This window comes from Acanthopagrus latus, chromosome 2 (assembly GCF_904848185.1).
Source record: "Acanthopagrus latus isolate v.2019 chromosome 2, fAcaLat1.1, whole genome shotgun sequence".
NCBI classification, from domain to species: domain Eukaryota; kingdom Metazoa; phylum Chordata; class Actinopteri; order Spariformes; family Sparidae; genus Acanthopagrus; species Acanthopagrus latus.
Genome location: NC_051040.1, coordinates 25,227,736 through 25,244,477, shown reverse-complemented (window position 1 = coordinate 25,244,477; position 16,742 = coordinate 25,227,736). Strand labels below are relative to the sequence as shown.

The window sequence follows — 16,742 nt, the reverse complement described above, 5'->3', positions numbered from 1 at the left end:
TTTTTTTTACAGAGGATTGATAGAGTGATAAAGTAAGCGTTTCATCACATCAGAAAACAACTGTCACTAGAAGCTCAATATCTGCAAATCTAGTGAGCCTGTGTTGGACCGCTGCTGTATGTCTATGAGTGTGCAAATCCACTGAGTGCAGCATCTAACCGTCAGATTCCTTGTGTGCGTTTCACAGCTGTCTTCAACAAAGAAGACCTCTAAGCTTCAGGGTGGGCACCCGAGATTTAGTGTCGCCAATTCAGAATCTGGCCAAATGTGAAATACAGTTATTATCGTATCTGTTACTGAGTTATTGTGTTCAATTATGGCCAGAAAATTGTTGTTGTTGTTGTTGTTGTTTTTTTGTCCAAAAGAGTTTGATGTTACAGTGAAGCTGACCTTTGACCTTTTGGATAAAAAATGTAATCACCTCATTATTTCATCCGTTCAGACATCCCGTTAGACGTTTTGTGTGAAACTTTTGAGCTACGGCCCAAAAACACGGTGAGCTCACAGTGACCCTTGACAACCAAACTCTAATCGGACCAACCTCAAGTGGAAGTTTTTGCGAGATGTAATGAAATTCCTTCCTGACGTGCCTGAGATATCACACTCATGAGAATGAGACCCAGAATTGTGGATAACCCCAGAAAGTGATGCAAGGCATAAAAAAGCTGTGATTTTTCTTTCTACTGGAAGATTTAATGACGCATAAAGAGGGACAGTTATCACTTTGAAAGGTCATTTTACAAAAAATAAAATATGCTACACTCAGTTTTTCACCTTCACATTCTGCTTATCCAAAAACAGCACACAAATTAGGGTTGACATAGTATAGTATAGTATAGTATAGTATAGTATAGTATAGTATAGTATACTATTCTATTGCAAGAGAGGTATCCCCATCCTCTTTTTTCCTCCAGAATCCATCAAAAGAAAAGTAGTACAACAGAGGATCCAGACAGCAGTTCACACTAGCAAGACAAGCAAGTGATGTGAAAGCATGTCTCCAGCTTTCAAAGAGAATAGCCACCGACACAGGCAAGAAAAATACAATGAACATAACCAAGTTCATGACAAAAATCAGCATGACATTCACCTTGTTGCTGACCTTTGCAGAGTCGCTGAGATGGCTGCGTAGAGTCCAAGACACCAGAGTGGTGCACACAACATTGACTGCCAGCATGATGAGCACCAGCACTGGCTGCAAATATTGCATTGGTGACAGATTTTTACAATCCCCAAATTCAAAACAGGAAGGTTCGGCAAAGTTTTTCATCAAAAATCTTGAAAAGGTCACACTCTCGGGAATGTTCACCGCTACCACGAACAGCCAAACGAACGCAACAGCTTTCCAGGCGTTGGAAGAAGTTCGAAGATGGCGTGACCTCAGAGGATACACCACAGCCAGCAGGCGGTCCACGCAGATGAAGGTGATGAAGATGGAGCTGGATCGAATGTTGTTGCGAAAGAGCATCGTGAAAAAGATGCATGCCATTTCGCCCAGTGGCCAGGTGCCCGTGGCGTAAAAGTAGACCCTCACGGGCATGGAGATGATGAGCAGCAGGTCTGAGATTGCCAGGTTCACCATGAAGACAGCACTCGGGGATTTGAGGCTGTGGTGATTTAACAATATCCACAGTGATACAGCATTGAGAGGCAGACCCAGGGTCATTACAGATCCAAAGACCAGCGTGTACGCCTGATAGGTTCCATTTTCTATGGCCGTGAAGTTACACATGTTTGCTTGTGTGAGAAAGTCAGAGGCGCAGGCGAGTAAATGTCACTGCGACAGAAACCACTAACCCCACCTCTTCACCAGTCGGAGATGTCAAGTCACAAAGGTTGAGAAAATATAGTTGCTATGTTGAAGTGAGGAACAGGAAACAGCTTTTGCAAGAGGCTCTTATGTTGTGGCATTCAGCTGAAACTGGGAGTGTAGGAGTGTTAATTCATGGGAAAGGAACTTCTTTTTTTTTTCTAAAAACATTACAGTGTATTGACAAATGGAGGCGAGTCGCTTCAAGTTGAGTCACAAGTGCTGTGTGAATCCCTTCATACATCGCCGAGGGAGAAAACAAACTACAGGCACATTGTTGCTCAGAGCTAAATGCTCTCGTCTTGCTTTCAAAGACAGTGCTTACACGGTGATGCTTACCAATAGGAATATATACCATGTTTACTACCTTGGCTCAGTGTGTTGGCATGCTAATATGTGCTAATCAGTACTGAACACAAAGTACAGGTGAGGCTGATGGGCATGACATTAGTCTAATAATAGATAATATAAATATATATTTAAATAAAACATAGACAGATCAGCAAGATTACTGCAATTCATCCTGAGGGGGACATGATGTGTTGTAGTTAATATATACAAAATGTATATCATGCAGCCAAAACTCTGAGAGGAATCGACACAGAGACGGGGTTGCAAAAAGTGGGTTCCGTTTATTACTGGGCCGACTGAGCATTTGTACCTTAGCTGTTTACACAGTTTCTTAGTGATGATCTGGACCACCACCACAATGTCAAGATGTTCTTTGCCTCATTGTTCCCTCTTTCCTTAAAGTCATGTACCTTCCAATAATCATTTCAGCGTTTGTGTGTGTGTGCATGTCTTACCCCTGCATGTGTGTGTGTGTGCTGTTCTGTCTGCTTTGGTGTTTAAGTTTCCTGTTTTCTCATTGTTCTTAGAGAGTTTTGGCAACTCCATGTGGTTGTGTGTGCTCACTGAGCATGATGTTATCGGTATTTTCCAATCCCTGTTTGTCTCAGACTCCAACACAGAATGACACATTATTATTCATAGGTCGACACCAGTCACTTAGTCAGGCCAGATTTCTCAATAGATGGTCTGTACCAGATCTCATAGCCGTCTATCCAACTGTTAAGATACTTCGCACAAACTAACACATGTCAGCCTGCTGGTGATGTTGGAGCTGAAGTCAGAGGATCACTGAAGTCATTAGGATACTTAATAATAATAACAATAATAACAATAATAACAATAATAATAATAATAATAATAATAATAATAATAATAATGATAATAATAATAATAATAATAATAATAATAATACATACATACATACATACATACATACATACATACATACATACATAAATACATACATACATACATACATACATACATACATACATACATTAATTTTTAATGCACTTTACATGTAAACAAATTTCAAAGTGCTACGGGAAAAGCAACAGCAAAAGAGAAAACATTAGTAAAAAAAAAAAAAAAAAAAAAAACACCTAAAAGTCAAAAGCAACCTAGAGGTCGTAGGATCTTCTAAAAAGGGAAGTTTTCAGTCCTTTCTTAAAACATTCAACAGTCTGCTTCATCTGCTGAATGTCTGTAAGAAATCTTCATGGGAATACATTAATAATGATTGAGACGCCGTTTTCATTCTGGACCAAAGTGATGGACTGAACAACCTACCAACATTCCCTAAGCCAGAACCCCTCTAGAAACATACAGGGTTCCTATATACTGTCCAGACTTTGTCTTTTTCCACGCTTCCACCAAATTCCTTCAGTCTTCCCTGCCCTTCCCACACCTGAACAGACACCTGCTCCTCACCCCCACATCGAGAAACCCCAAGACTTTCCAAGACTGCACTGTAATACTAGCAGCACAGCCACCGTGTTTCTTCTTAACTGTCAGTTCATGACCTCGGCCTACGACTTCTACTTTGGAGCACATCACGTTCACTAATAAGTGCCACAAAAGATGTTGCCATACCACTCACAAGGGGGAAGTGGTGGGTGTTAAGTGTGATGGTGGAGAAGATAGATTATAAGTGCGCAAAGGAAACAACTGCAAGGCACCCAATCGCAGCTGTGTATCTGCTGCAACATACCAAAAGCTTTGCTTGAGCGATAAGGACAGATGAATGATATGCTGTCACAAGCAGTCCGTACACAGTGCTGCAGGGCTGACTGTGCTGGAAACTGCAAGACAAACAGTTTTTTGTTTGTTTTTTTTTTTTTTTTTTTAACCAGCATCATTAAATGTTTGATCGTAGATTTCTTGCAACGGTGGTTAGAGCAACGTATCTTAACCAGCGATTTAGCAGTCTCATAGTGTGTGTGCAGTCACTATCACACATTTGGGGTTTATTATGGTGACTGGTGAGATGTGTGTGAAATATGAGCCCGAAACAAACTTGCCCACATAAAGGCACAGAAAGGGAGGTCTGTTGAGAAATTTATGTTGCAAACTTGCATGGAAATGATGCTGATGAAAGGGCGGACCTTAATCTTGACAGTTACTTCATGTATCTAAGTGCTGTGACATGCAATATCATTGATTAATTAAAGGGATAGTTTGGCATTTTGGAAAACACTCTAATGTCCTCCTTGCAAAGAGTTAGATGAGCAGATTGATACCACCATACAGTATGTCTGTTAAATACACAGCTTGTCACTTCAACCACTTGAGGTTCCTCAATAAGAAAATTAAAAACAGAAGACAAATTGTGGGATCGTGAGAGTTTTTGTCTTCAATGTTAAAACCACGCTTGGTGATCAAAACCTGTTTACGCGACTCAGGCAATAAACGTTAAAGGACAGGGTAAAGTTTCATTCATGTTATTCCTAGTAACAACTTCTCTATCTCTATGACTCACTCCTGGAAGCTATAGTGACAGTAGACGAAGTGAAACGCTCTCTTGCCTTGAGCGAAAATTGCACAGGTCTTTGGGTTGGAAAAGGTCTAGTTGTTTTCAGATGTTTTTCTGCAGATGTGAGATATTATGTCTTTAAATATGAAGCTGGGAGGCAGCAGCAGGTTAAGCTTAGCAAAGCTTGAAGAATGGGAGCAGGAGTAAACAGCATGTTTCTGTTCAAAGGAAAGTAAATCTACCTATCTGCACCTCCGTGGCTCATAGTATGAGCCCGACATAATGTTCTAGTGGACGGGTCTCTAGGACGGGTTAAATGAAGAGAACCATTTTCACTTTGTTGTACAATGTACAGTATGATATGCAACACAATTAAAGACATCTTCTTCTTAACTTTAGAGACTTTTTTTCTGTTAATTCTTCGTACTTTTATGTGAATAAAATTGTGCAACTTGTCATGCATACGTTACTTTTAATTTGCAATGCTGCTACTTTTAAATATTCCATCCTGGCTCTTAACATACACGTCAAGGTGAGGTATAATGACACTGATGCCTGCTGTCATTTCTGTTTTTGTGTTTCATAGATGTGAAATGTTTCACATTTCCTCTTTCACATTTCAATGAAATGTCAGTGAACTGTTTCTCATTGCCCTTCTCAAGACAGATGAGTCATAACTTAGAGAAAGAAAAAAGTGATCAGTGATATTAATTAAATACACAAAAGGTTTTTTCTTCATCATCAAGGTTTTCTTCAATTAACTGGCTAGATTAAAGGTTCTTGTATGATTATAATGTAATATTTGCTCCATCTATGCTCATTAAAACAATCTGGTTTGTTTTTTTTTTTTATCTTACCAGAGGAAGTGTTTCCTGTTTTCCATGCAGTAAAAGTGACAGAAAGTTGGGTTTGTTCTGTTTGTTTGTTGTCTGAGCTCTCAAAAATTTGATTCACACAAACATAAAACCAGGCGTGACTCAATAATTGGAATAGTTTGAACATAAATCTATATCTTTACATGCATACTGCAACATGACATAAGGATGTGTTTAATTTTACAGCTGCTTCCATTAAAGCTGCATCAGTTGAACACAACATAAAGTGATTCAGCAGTTATTCAGTGTCTATCCTGATGCTCATCCAAGAGACAGATGACATTAGGGATGTAAAGATTAGGTACGGGTAGATACCAATAAGACAACACTGAGTAGCTGCTGATATCTGATATCAGTCCGATACAGCTTTTCAGCCTCTCATAGACAACAAAGCTATAGACAGTGCACCTGTATGGAAGCGCTTTCCTTAACCTGGTCATTTATAGACATGCTTAAACTGTAGTTCAAATGTCCTACTTCTGTAAAGGAGGAAATACACAGACAACATCAGGAATCAGTTCCTTTTTCACTTTGACTTCTTTACACACAGAACTTTAAGTGTTTCCAGCAGTGCTGGCTGTTGTGGTGCCCTTTTCTTTTTGGCACTCATCAGCCAGAAAAAAACTGGCCTTTCATTCCCATGGTGTGTCTGAAAGTGTGTTTGTGTAAAAAAAAAGTTTGTGGTGTAGAAGTATCCAATGGTGCTGCCACCCCTTAAAACACTTGCATGAACTGCACTCAGCTGTTTTGCTTTTTTTCTTATGTTACCTAGAGTAATTTGAAACTGCTGACATGATGACAGTCTCACTCAAGCTAGTGACATGACACATGTCGAGTTTAGGCTCATAAATCAAATCCGATTATATGCTGTCTCACATGTATGCGTTTAGTAACAAATCCCGAACCACACATCTGCCAGTTTGTGTGTAATCACACCATTGCAGCAAAAAAAAAAAAAAAACTAACTTCATACCTTTTCACCTTATCAACCCATCTCCAATTCACCACTTACTGTCTTATTCCTTCAGCCTCTCTCAGCTGTAACCTTTTGAATGATTGGAATCAAAATGGCTGCTGTTGTGACGGCAATTATGTGATTTTGCCTGACTCGCACACTTAAATAAAAAGGTGTAGACCCTTTTGAGGGTGTTAGGCTGGCTGGCTCATCGATGCATGCAGAGCACGGGAGAGCCTAGATTGATTGTGCTGGTAAAAGCAGGGATGCCATTTCTCTGGGCCCCCGATATTTAAGAAACTTGAGTGCTTCTCAAGACAGATAATCTTTGTTATTAGTGCTGCAGGTGCTTTAAAATGCTCGGCCTGCCGCTGGAGTAGACAGTTAGATGGACAGGGAGAGTTAGGAGAGGCAAGCAAGGGCGGTTTTTCTATGTGTGTTTGTATGCAACAGGGTCTTTAAAAGTTTTTCTCCATCTCTCCTTGTTTTTTTCTCTTCACAAGTTCTGTTTTGGCTGCCTGTGGTTGTTCAGGTACCAGGGCAAACTATAATAATAATAATAATAATAATAATAATAATAATAATAATAATAATAATAATAATAATAATAATAATAATAATAATAATAATAATAATAATAAGGGAAACTAAGAGACAAAGTGATAGAGTTAACAATAATATTATGGCGACCCATTTGTATAATTAAGTCTCAACATCCCTGACCAATATAGACCTGCATTCACGCCCCAGCATCCCGGCTCAGGACAACAACACTGCTGCAGGCTCCGCAGCAAATATCCATGGAGCCAAAGTTGCCAAGCATGGCAAGGAGAAAGAGGTTTTTTCATGAGTCGGTTGACCAAATTGCAAGTGAAACAATTGACTGACATTCAACAAGTGGTGAGACAAACACATGGAGCCTTGATTCCCTTTAGTGGTCAAAAATCATCTTTGTATAGGGCTGGAATTAGGGATCCAAGTTTAAAGCTGCACAAACTAATATTTTGCAACTGTATGGTGAAAAAGAAACCAATAAAAGCACAGGAAGGCCCTATCCACGTATCTAACATCCATTTAAAAGTGTATATAAGTATATATCATTTTCACAGGAGTTAAAGCAGATTCAATAGATAGTTTTCAGTTAAATTGCATCAAATGATTGCGTAAAAAGGAAGGGGTCATTCGTACCGACCAACACCAGCTTGTTTTCTCCCCCATCGCGTCAAATGCGGAAGCTTGATCTGTGGCCCAGTGCTTCAAATGATGATGCAGTAGGTTCACCTCAAGCATCATTTCAGGAGGTGCCCCTGTAGTGTAGGAGGATAAAGTGCAAGAAACGACCACCTCAGGAGGCAGAATGGGCGGTTGGAAGGGTCATAGACAGGACTTCCACCCACAAGGATCTGAGTATGAGTTCTGTGTGTAACCACAAGTCAAAGTTGGGTTTACCAGTTCATCTGAAATAATGCAGATATTTTAACCCAAACCATGTTGTTCTCTTCAACGTAACCGACTAGTTTTGGTGCCGAACCCAAACAGAACCGCAACTGTTTCACATGTTAATAGTCAAAAGTGATAATATGCGAGCCAACTTTATTTTGAAAAACTTGCCAGATGTTGCAATGTATCCAACGCTGGAAGGGTAAATAGAGCGTCATAGTTGAAGCTGATGGCCACTGACCAAAGCTGTCATATCTGATTAGTTGGAAGTGAATACATGTTGCAGTCACACAGAAAATGATAACCCAACTCTGCATTCCTCTTTCATTTCAATAATTTGGATACAGCTGTATCCTGGGGTCGAGTTACATGGGAGCCAACGTAAGCTGAGCTCCCATGAAAGCGGTAAAATCACAGATATGTGGGTGTCTGTATTACATTACCAAAAAACATTATTTTGATCACAAGTAATGCACTTTTCAATGTAATGAGCATGTTTTACATAAATGACATACATAGGTGAAAAGAAACTTGTTTTCCAGAGGAAATACTCACCTGGTGAGTGACAGTGACGATGACCTTGTACTGCAGGTCTCTCTATCCAGGAAGTGCACTATTACAATCAAAAGTCACGGACCCCCTTACAAGTCACGTCATTTTAGAGCTATTGCATAAAACTAGACAAACGTTGTTAAATGGCGACAGTGAATTCAAAATTGCTGGTGCCTTTTGGCAATTTGGCATCAAATACAATTCATTAAAGATTGTGGTCTGGTTGTTTTTTTCTGTGTGCACCGTGTCTACCTCCCTGTATGAAGAGCATCTTACCTAAGCAGCTCTTTGAACAGAGTTTCAGACTTAACCATTCAAACAACAACTTTTTATTTTACATCAGCAAATTTTGTTTACAGATGCAGTAGATAGTAGTGACTATTAACGGGTATTTCTAGGGAAATTAACCTGACTCCCTTAAAAAAAATGCAAAATTTTAAGACTTAGGAGAAACTGTAAAAACCAGTGCCATTTGTTGTCAAATTTGCCTTCTTGCAAAGAATTGGATCCAGAATCAGAGATAATTTAATGCAAATTTTATTGATTCCATTAATTATTTTTTTGAAACTGTGGCTAAATATTACACAAAGTACAAGTAAACCAAAATATTATATATATATATATATATATATATATATATATATATATATATATATATATATATATATATATATATATATATTAGAGTATAAGAAATTATAGTTTTTCTCGATTGTTTACACACATTTCCTGAAAGCATGCCTCATACTCTCAGAACTCTACACACAAATCAAAAATCACACACACAATGGGCAAAACCCCTCAATTCTCCTGCAAAATGAAACTTTACATTCAAAACAATGTTATTTCTTCTCAAAATGGTATTTTGTTTTCAAATGGCACACACAAGCCATCAAATGAACAGACATTTAGAAGAACCAGTTGAACACTGATGTGCTCAATGTAAAACACTGTGATGAACGGACAACACTTCTTCTTCATTGATCATAATGACTTAGGCCTTTTTTTGTTCAGTGTTACACTTACTACAGACAGCTCATACATGACTGTGTGGTAAAATATTTGAGAATATTGTTTTTATACTCAGGACACACGAATACATGGTAACAAATATATTTTATCCACCTTGTGTTGGTAATCTTTCAGTTCTGCAATATAAATACATTTCCCAAGTACTTGAAACATACTTTATTTTTACAGTCAACAGAACAGTTCACAGGCAATACTGTACTACTGTACTCATTGAGTACTGTATTGATATGCAGTACTGCAATTTTCTAGTGAGAGTAGATTTCTTACCTATTCTCATTACTCTCACTCCTCTGGCTCTGACTCTGCCTCTGTTTCCAATGTTGGCATCCATTGCTCCAAAACAGAAGAGCTCACCTGTTAGCCTTTTATGCTAAAGCTCTGATTACTAATTGTAAAACTGTGTGACAGGTGTTTGCCCATGTGATGAGTCAGTGTGCATAGTAGGGCAATTGACTTTAGAATTTTGAATGACAGTGTGTTCCTTGTGAAAACAAAAGATTTTCTCCATGAAAATTGTGCCAAATGCAGAGAATTGTGTGTAGTGTTTTGAAAAAAGTGTGTTTTAGAACTGCAATTTGAGTGTAAAGCAGGAATTGTGCTTGTAGTTTAGCAGAATTGGTTCAGGGGGTTTGTGTATGAGTTACATGTTGTGGTCAATGTGTCTCAAGTACCAGTTTTTGTGTGTAAACAATCGAGAAAAACTGTAAAATGTAGAAAAGAAGATAAAGATAAAATCTATTACAGTAAAGTATAAAAATCTATTACTGTAGAGTATGTGAAAAGTATGTCCATCCATGTTGGCAAAAAACAATACAGACCTGCATCTTTTAAGGCCTGCAGACTAATTGCTCATTGAAGATTTGTGTGAAGGAGTGTCAAACAGGTGCTTCAGTGATTTCATACTGATGTAGGCAGTTTCTAAAAGTTACAAACAGATGGTTTCTGTTTGGTTACCATAGATGAAACAATGGAGTGTGGACTGTCTGAATGACATCCATGTTAACTGTTCTGCAAAAGGGTGGGCAAAATGTGTCAACCCAATGAGAAAGGGTTAACACATTTGCAAGAGGTGTCTTGTGCTCTGCTGAGACAGTCATGATGAAAACCGAGTTTCTTTAAGCAGGTCAAAGCGATCAAGAAAAACTGTGATGCAAGGTGGGATTTGACACATTCATATTTATTGATTTATCTCCACCCACAACACCAGCTTAACACTGAATGTTTCAACCAACTTCACATGCTCTTGATAACTGATGATGATGATGTGTTGCTTCCTTCCTGTCACCCAGAGCTTGACTGGTTTTACACTCTCTCTATCAACTCTGCCACACTAAGTAAGATTTTGTTGCCCCTGTTGCAGGTTCAAGTTAGCCAAAGTATCTTGTTAGTGATGGGAATTGATGAGATTTCATCGATAACGGTGCCATTATCGATTCTGCTTATTGGGCCGATTTATCATGTATTCCCTTATTGATTGTTTCCCAATTTTCTGTGTGGAAAAAAACAGGGGTTTGCACAGGTTTTTGGCAACAATACAACTGTTTTATTGTCTGTGTAAACACAGGGTCAAAACAGAGAAGAAAGGATGTGGTGAGGTCAGGTGAGCAAAACTTCACTGTTAAAAAGCACTGTTTCATTCTACAATTGATTCTCTCCACTAGCTGTACCAATAGTCTGTCTGTCATCTAAAATGGATGAAATAAGAAAATATTTGTATCATCAGTGTTCCTTAAAATATTCTTAGTCAAAGGAGAGACCATCTGCCCTTGCCCTCAGCGACGGACATGCTGCTCAGATTGGAAGCAGTGGCACTCTTAGTTGAATTAAGGGACATGTTGCATATAAATGTGTTTGACAGACATTACAACCACTTCTCTCATCTTTCCTTGTGAAATCTCCACCGTTAGTCCTTCATTCTTGCAAGTTTCCAGCAGTGCAGAATCATGACTTTGAGGTCATTGTTTTGCAATGCAAAAATGTCGGAAAAACATGCTGGCATCGAAAAAAAAGAACTGATAAGCTCAGAGGCATACGATTCTGATGGATCAGACAATTTTGAACCAGCTCGGCTGCTACTGGTTCACGACTCCCATCGCTCTCTCCGATGCTGATGCTTCTCCAGCATTACCTTGCCCTCAGTGTTTGCCTGGGTCTGTTTTGTTTACAGCCAGAAATCATTTGTCTTTGTTTGCTTTCACATTCTGTTTGTGGCATTGCAGCACTTGGTACGTGATTGATTGTTCATGAGTCACTCCAGATCTACCGGCAGGTCCACAGAGATGCCCCTTTTTGTGAAGATGGGCCGTATACATAAACCTGACTTGACACAACCACAAACTACTGCGGCGACGTTTACTCTGACTCTATTTTTACAGAGATTTTTCAGTGTCAGTTCAGGCAGCATCTATTCACCATCGAAATATTTTCAAGTTTGCATTGTACTCCTCGAAACATTGTCCATGTCTGAAAGGACACACAGGGAGCGACTCAGTTCTATAACCACAGACCTGAAGGTAAGCTGACCTGTCCTCCTGTGTAACAACACAACAGAGAGAAGCAAAGACCGTCACAGACATTGAAGGAGATGTGGTTAAGGCTGAGCCAGAATGAATGAGGTCAAGGAGTTCTTTATTCACTTCAGCCATAACACTGTATGTATGCACACAAAGAGGGCTGGGGTTATTAGGGGACAGGCTGACTGGAGTTTTTGCCTCTATCTCTAATGAAATCACTGGTCCATTTTTAGGCAATGTGGATAAAGTGCCATTCTCCCGCACCAGGAAGGGAGAGGAGACAACCACTGCTGTGCCCACTTCATTAAAATTTCCATTTCTGCAGCGGCAGGAGTCACAATGAGCCGTGCTCTTGTGGCCTGCAGAGAAAGAGGGTGTGTGTGTGTGTGTGTGTGTGTGTGTGTGTGTGTGTGTGTGTGTGTGTGTGTGTGTGTGTGTGTGTGTGCGTTTTCATACCAGCATCAGTATGCAGCTAGCAGTTTGAAAAATGACTGGACAGTGACCCGCAGGGCTGTGGATGTATGTTTGTGTGTGCATGCGGCCAGATAGCAAGTGTTTGACGAGCCCCGATCGTTATGAATATGGACGAATGAATTTTTCCTCTTCCTCCGTGGCTTCAGTCAGGTAAATATCACCGCTGTAAACAAGCAGCGGCCAGTCAATACGGCTTTGGAGCATGAGGCTGCTTCCTGCCTGCCTGTCACTGTCTCTCTCTCCTGGCTGTTGAAGTCAGCGCCGTGGAAGAGCCTCGGATTTGAAAAGATTATATGCTTTAGACGATTTCTCTGCCATTACCAGCTGGGCCAAGGCAATTAACCCGCTTCATATGTTTCATCTAAGGCCAAAAAAACAAAACAAGTTAATCTGTCCCAAGCTGCAGGGACCTCACTTTATAAGTCCCACGCAAAGAGAGGAAGTCGAAAATTCAAGCTCAAACGGAGCTTTATTACCTTCCCTTTTTCCAATTAGTGGCTGCCATCTTGAATTTTAACAGGTTCTGAAAGTGTGGGCTGATTACCTATGCAAATGAGTGGAAAGCTATAATAAAGCTGTCAACAGAAATAAACGGGTGTAGCAGAGGAGAGCCCTGCAGTCTTGAACATTGCACGCTGGGCTAAACAAAGAGCAACAACACTCCAGAGAAGCTTAAAGTTGGAATGAGACAAAGTGGCCGAGCTTTGTAACTTTGGACTGGAGTTTGGCCGGGATTCTTATGTGTCCTGCAGGCTTATAGACCCTTTGTTCTGTTTCTTAAACTGATTATTTGCGGGACCTCCTCTGCTAAAACAGAAAAAAAAAAAAAACAGGGTTGCATTATTAATTGATATTGCAATCAATCCTTGTGGTTGTAATTATACCGACAAAAACAAGGATTTTAATGAGCAAAACAGCAGAACGTTAATCCTGCAATAGCCTTTTCGGTTCACTCCGGCCTCGTGGATTTAGCACAACCAAGTTGTGAACATAATCTTGATGTATCATCGCCTTTTAAGTTAAGATGGTGAACTTCCTGAGTGAAAGGTAAAACGTCTCCACGAAACTGAAACTGGCCCAGTTGCCTTTGACAGAGCAAGAACTACCATAACCCAGATGACTGAGAACCTTCATCAACTTGTTACACATCATACATATACAGAGATGAAGTGTCACCAGTCTGATGATCTCTCTCTCAGTTCCATTTTTAGTCCTCACTAATTTCTAAAAGTAAATATCTGCTCTTGAGTCATTAAATGCTCCACTATGCTCATTAGCTGGTCGCCAGCCATGTAGTGTACAAAGCTGCCTGCTGCAGCCTAAAACGACACTACGAGAGCGGCGAACCAAATCGGTAAAGTTGTGAGCCGAAGAGATTATCAATTGAGCTGGAGCTTGCTTCAAAGCATTATCAGGTGATTATTCCCTTCGGTTTAATACTGACTGTCATGACTCCTGTTTGTGTTTGTCTTTGTATTTGGTTTTTGGGTTCTTGTTTATGATTTACATCTTGGTATCATGTCTTGTGTTATGTTTTTTCCTTGTCTCTTCCTTGTGTTTGATTTTCCATGCCCTCATGTGTCCTTTAAGTTTCTCCTGTGTTCTCCCCTCTGGCTCCCTCTGTCTGTTGTCTTGTTCCCTCCTGGTCTGTTCCTCTGTGCTCCTCCCCCTCATTATCTCACCTGGCTTCCTTCCTCCTCTCTCCTCACCTGTTCCTCATCATGTCATTAGTGTCTGTGTATTTAGTCTCTGTGTTTCCCCTCACTGTTTGTCTGGTCATTGTATTCTGTCTTGTGTTTGCTGTTTTCTGTCTCTTGTCCATGTTCTTGTTCGTGCTCCTGCCCATGCTCCTGCCCCGGTTTGGTATGTTTTGGTTTCAAGATTTTCATGTTTAAGTTGAACTTTGATTTTTTCTTTGTACTTTGTCTTGCTGTTAAGTTGCTACTTTGCCTGGTTGTTTCAGTTGTTACTTTGCTTTTTTGTCCCGTTTTGTCTGCCTTGGCTTTTTCTTGTTTTCGGCTTTTGCTTTATTAAAGCTCGCTTTTTGTTCCACGTTATCTTTGACTCCCGTGTGTAACTGCGTTTGGGTCCACCTTCTCCTTCCATAGTTTTCCCCTTTACCCCGACCTGACACTGACGATGGGATAAAGATGCTGGTAATTCATTTTGGTTTCGATGTTGGTTTCTGACTTGAACTTGCACCTATAAAGAACTGTTACTCAGTGAAAGTGAAATGTGCTCGGCAGCAGTGAACCAGGTGTTAGAACAGGATGTTTATCACTTGCAGAGTTTGTGGTTCTTTCCTGTAAGTATGTTACGGTGTCCTTGGGCAAGCCCCGAACTGCTTTTGAAGAACAGGCTTGTAACTTGCTTGGCAGCTCTTCTTGCTCAGGAATACATGCGTGGGAGAATATGAGACGCTGCAAAGCGATCCGCACCGCTGTCACGGTAAAAGCGCTATAAAAGTGTGGTCCATTTATCTGCCCTATTTTTCCACAATGAAAAGGCTTGAGGAGGTGGACTGCCCATTTTCTATTAACAAAGAAAATGATTTACTGTAATGCAAATGACTTCCTTCAGTCAAGCTGAGCCAATCACAGAATCACGGAGGACATGTTGTGAGAACGCGAGCGAGAAACGTCACTTCATATTCAAGAATCAAATAACCTTCTCCAGTCTGCCTGGGGGCAAAGCCTTTTACGTTGGTCTGAAAATTGAACTTATTCGATTAACATGTTTGCTTTCATCAGAAATGTCCTTTCTTTCGAGCTTGTCCCTGTGTGTCCGTATGGGAGGTGTTTGTGTCTGTGCACGCTGACGGACACAAACGCCTCATTTGCTGTCAGTGGGGTGGCTCTTATTAGTGTATTGGCACAGTTCATCCGCGCCTGAAAGCGAAAAGCGTCACGCTCAAAATCATATGTAGCATGCACTCGTGCCTCCGAGACATTTATAAATATGCAGTCCAGAAAGACAAGCCACTTTGAGGCAAAGCTAGAAAAGAAGACACAGAACAAGGAGGAGGCAGGAACTCATCACTCACATGTGTCAGCAATTATCATCCCTATAGGTTCTGCTACAAATGAAAGTGTTAATTGCACACTGTAACACGTATGCTAATGAGGCACGTAGCTAACTTAAGCGTTAATCCGGAAAACTGTAAATGCCAACACTTTAAATGGGAATAGGCAAACCACCATCCACACCTGTCTCCTCCTGCACAATTTGCTTCATATGATTCCCAGTGACAGCAGATAAGCACACTGTATCAAGGGGGGAGGCGGGGGGAGTGGAACACCGTACGCCATGATGTAGAGCTGCATGGTGCAAAAACAATGCCGCACTGGTTAGAAGGCTTTTTTGGCTGGGAGGGGGGGGGATTTGCGAGCTGAGGGGCGGTGGAGGAGCAGTGCGAGCAGAGAGGCGGCTGCTAAGTAGAAGGGAGGGGATAAAGGAATGAGAGCCGAGAGCAATTGTAATTCATGGAATAACAAAGCAAAACAAGATGAGAGTAGCTGAGAGAGGTGGAGAGACGGAGAGGTGGAGTGAAGAGAAGAAGATGAGCGAGATGGAGAAAGAATCTAGTTAATCTGCTTGACGTGTTTTCGGTCCTCATTGTTTCTGGGGTGTCCCGTGCTTTCAGATGAGGCCTGCAGAAAGTAAGAGAGACAGCTTGTTGCGCTTGTGTGTGTGTGTGCGCGCGCGCGCGTGTGTGTGTGTGTGTGTGTGTGTGTCGTTGCTGAAGTTCACAGTTTTCTTCTTAGTTTGTCTTTGAGAATAAATAAAAAACTCCTTGCTAGTTGTGCATAAATATCAGTACCAATGTAGGATAACAGTGTGTGGAAGTGGTCATGCCATAGTGTTGCAGAGGAGAAGGTCCTTCAAGGTGATTTAACTGTGGGACACGTTGTTGATGGTCGCGGATTGCAAACTGTGATTGTCATTTTAGAACACCGTGACGCAAGGTGACTGTGACCTACAGCGGACCTCGCCTCTGCTTAGCCGAAACATTGCTGTGGATCGGGTGACAACTGTGTATGGATTTAACGTGATATCTTGGTTTCACACAAACAGGGTCTTTTTTTCTGTAGCTTTGGTTTTAAGTTCAGTTTTAAGCTCATGGTTTAACAGGATGACACCATTTGGCTCTTTGAGGCTGCACTTCTGCACAGCAGTGCTTTGCATCAGCTAATATAAGCATCTGAGGCCAAATTGACAGCAAGGCTTCAAGCCCCTACAGCAGAGTGACTGGTGATGTTACAATAAT

The 16,742-nt window shown here is 40.7% G+C and overlaps 1 protein-coding gene across 1 annotated transcript; it reads right to left on the bottom strand.

Annotated features, from left to right (window-relative positions):
- Positions 1 to 53: 53 nt before the first annotated feature.
- LOC119007747 (lysophosphatidic acid receptor 6-like) lies at positions 54 to 1,762 on the bottom strand. Its single transcript, XM_037077607.1, has one exon. It carries the CDS (start codon positions 1,730 to 1,732, stop codon positions 869 to 871), a length of 864 nt encoding a protein of 287 aa, XP_036933502.1. The 5' UTR covers positions 1,733 to 1,762; the 3' UTR covers positions 54 to 868.
- Between the last annotated feature and the right edge of the window lie 14,980 nt (positions 1,763 to 16,742).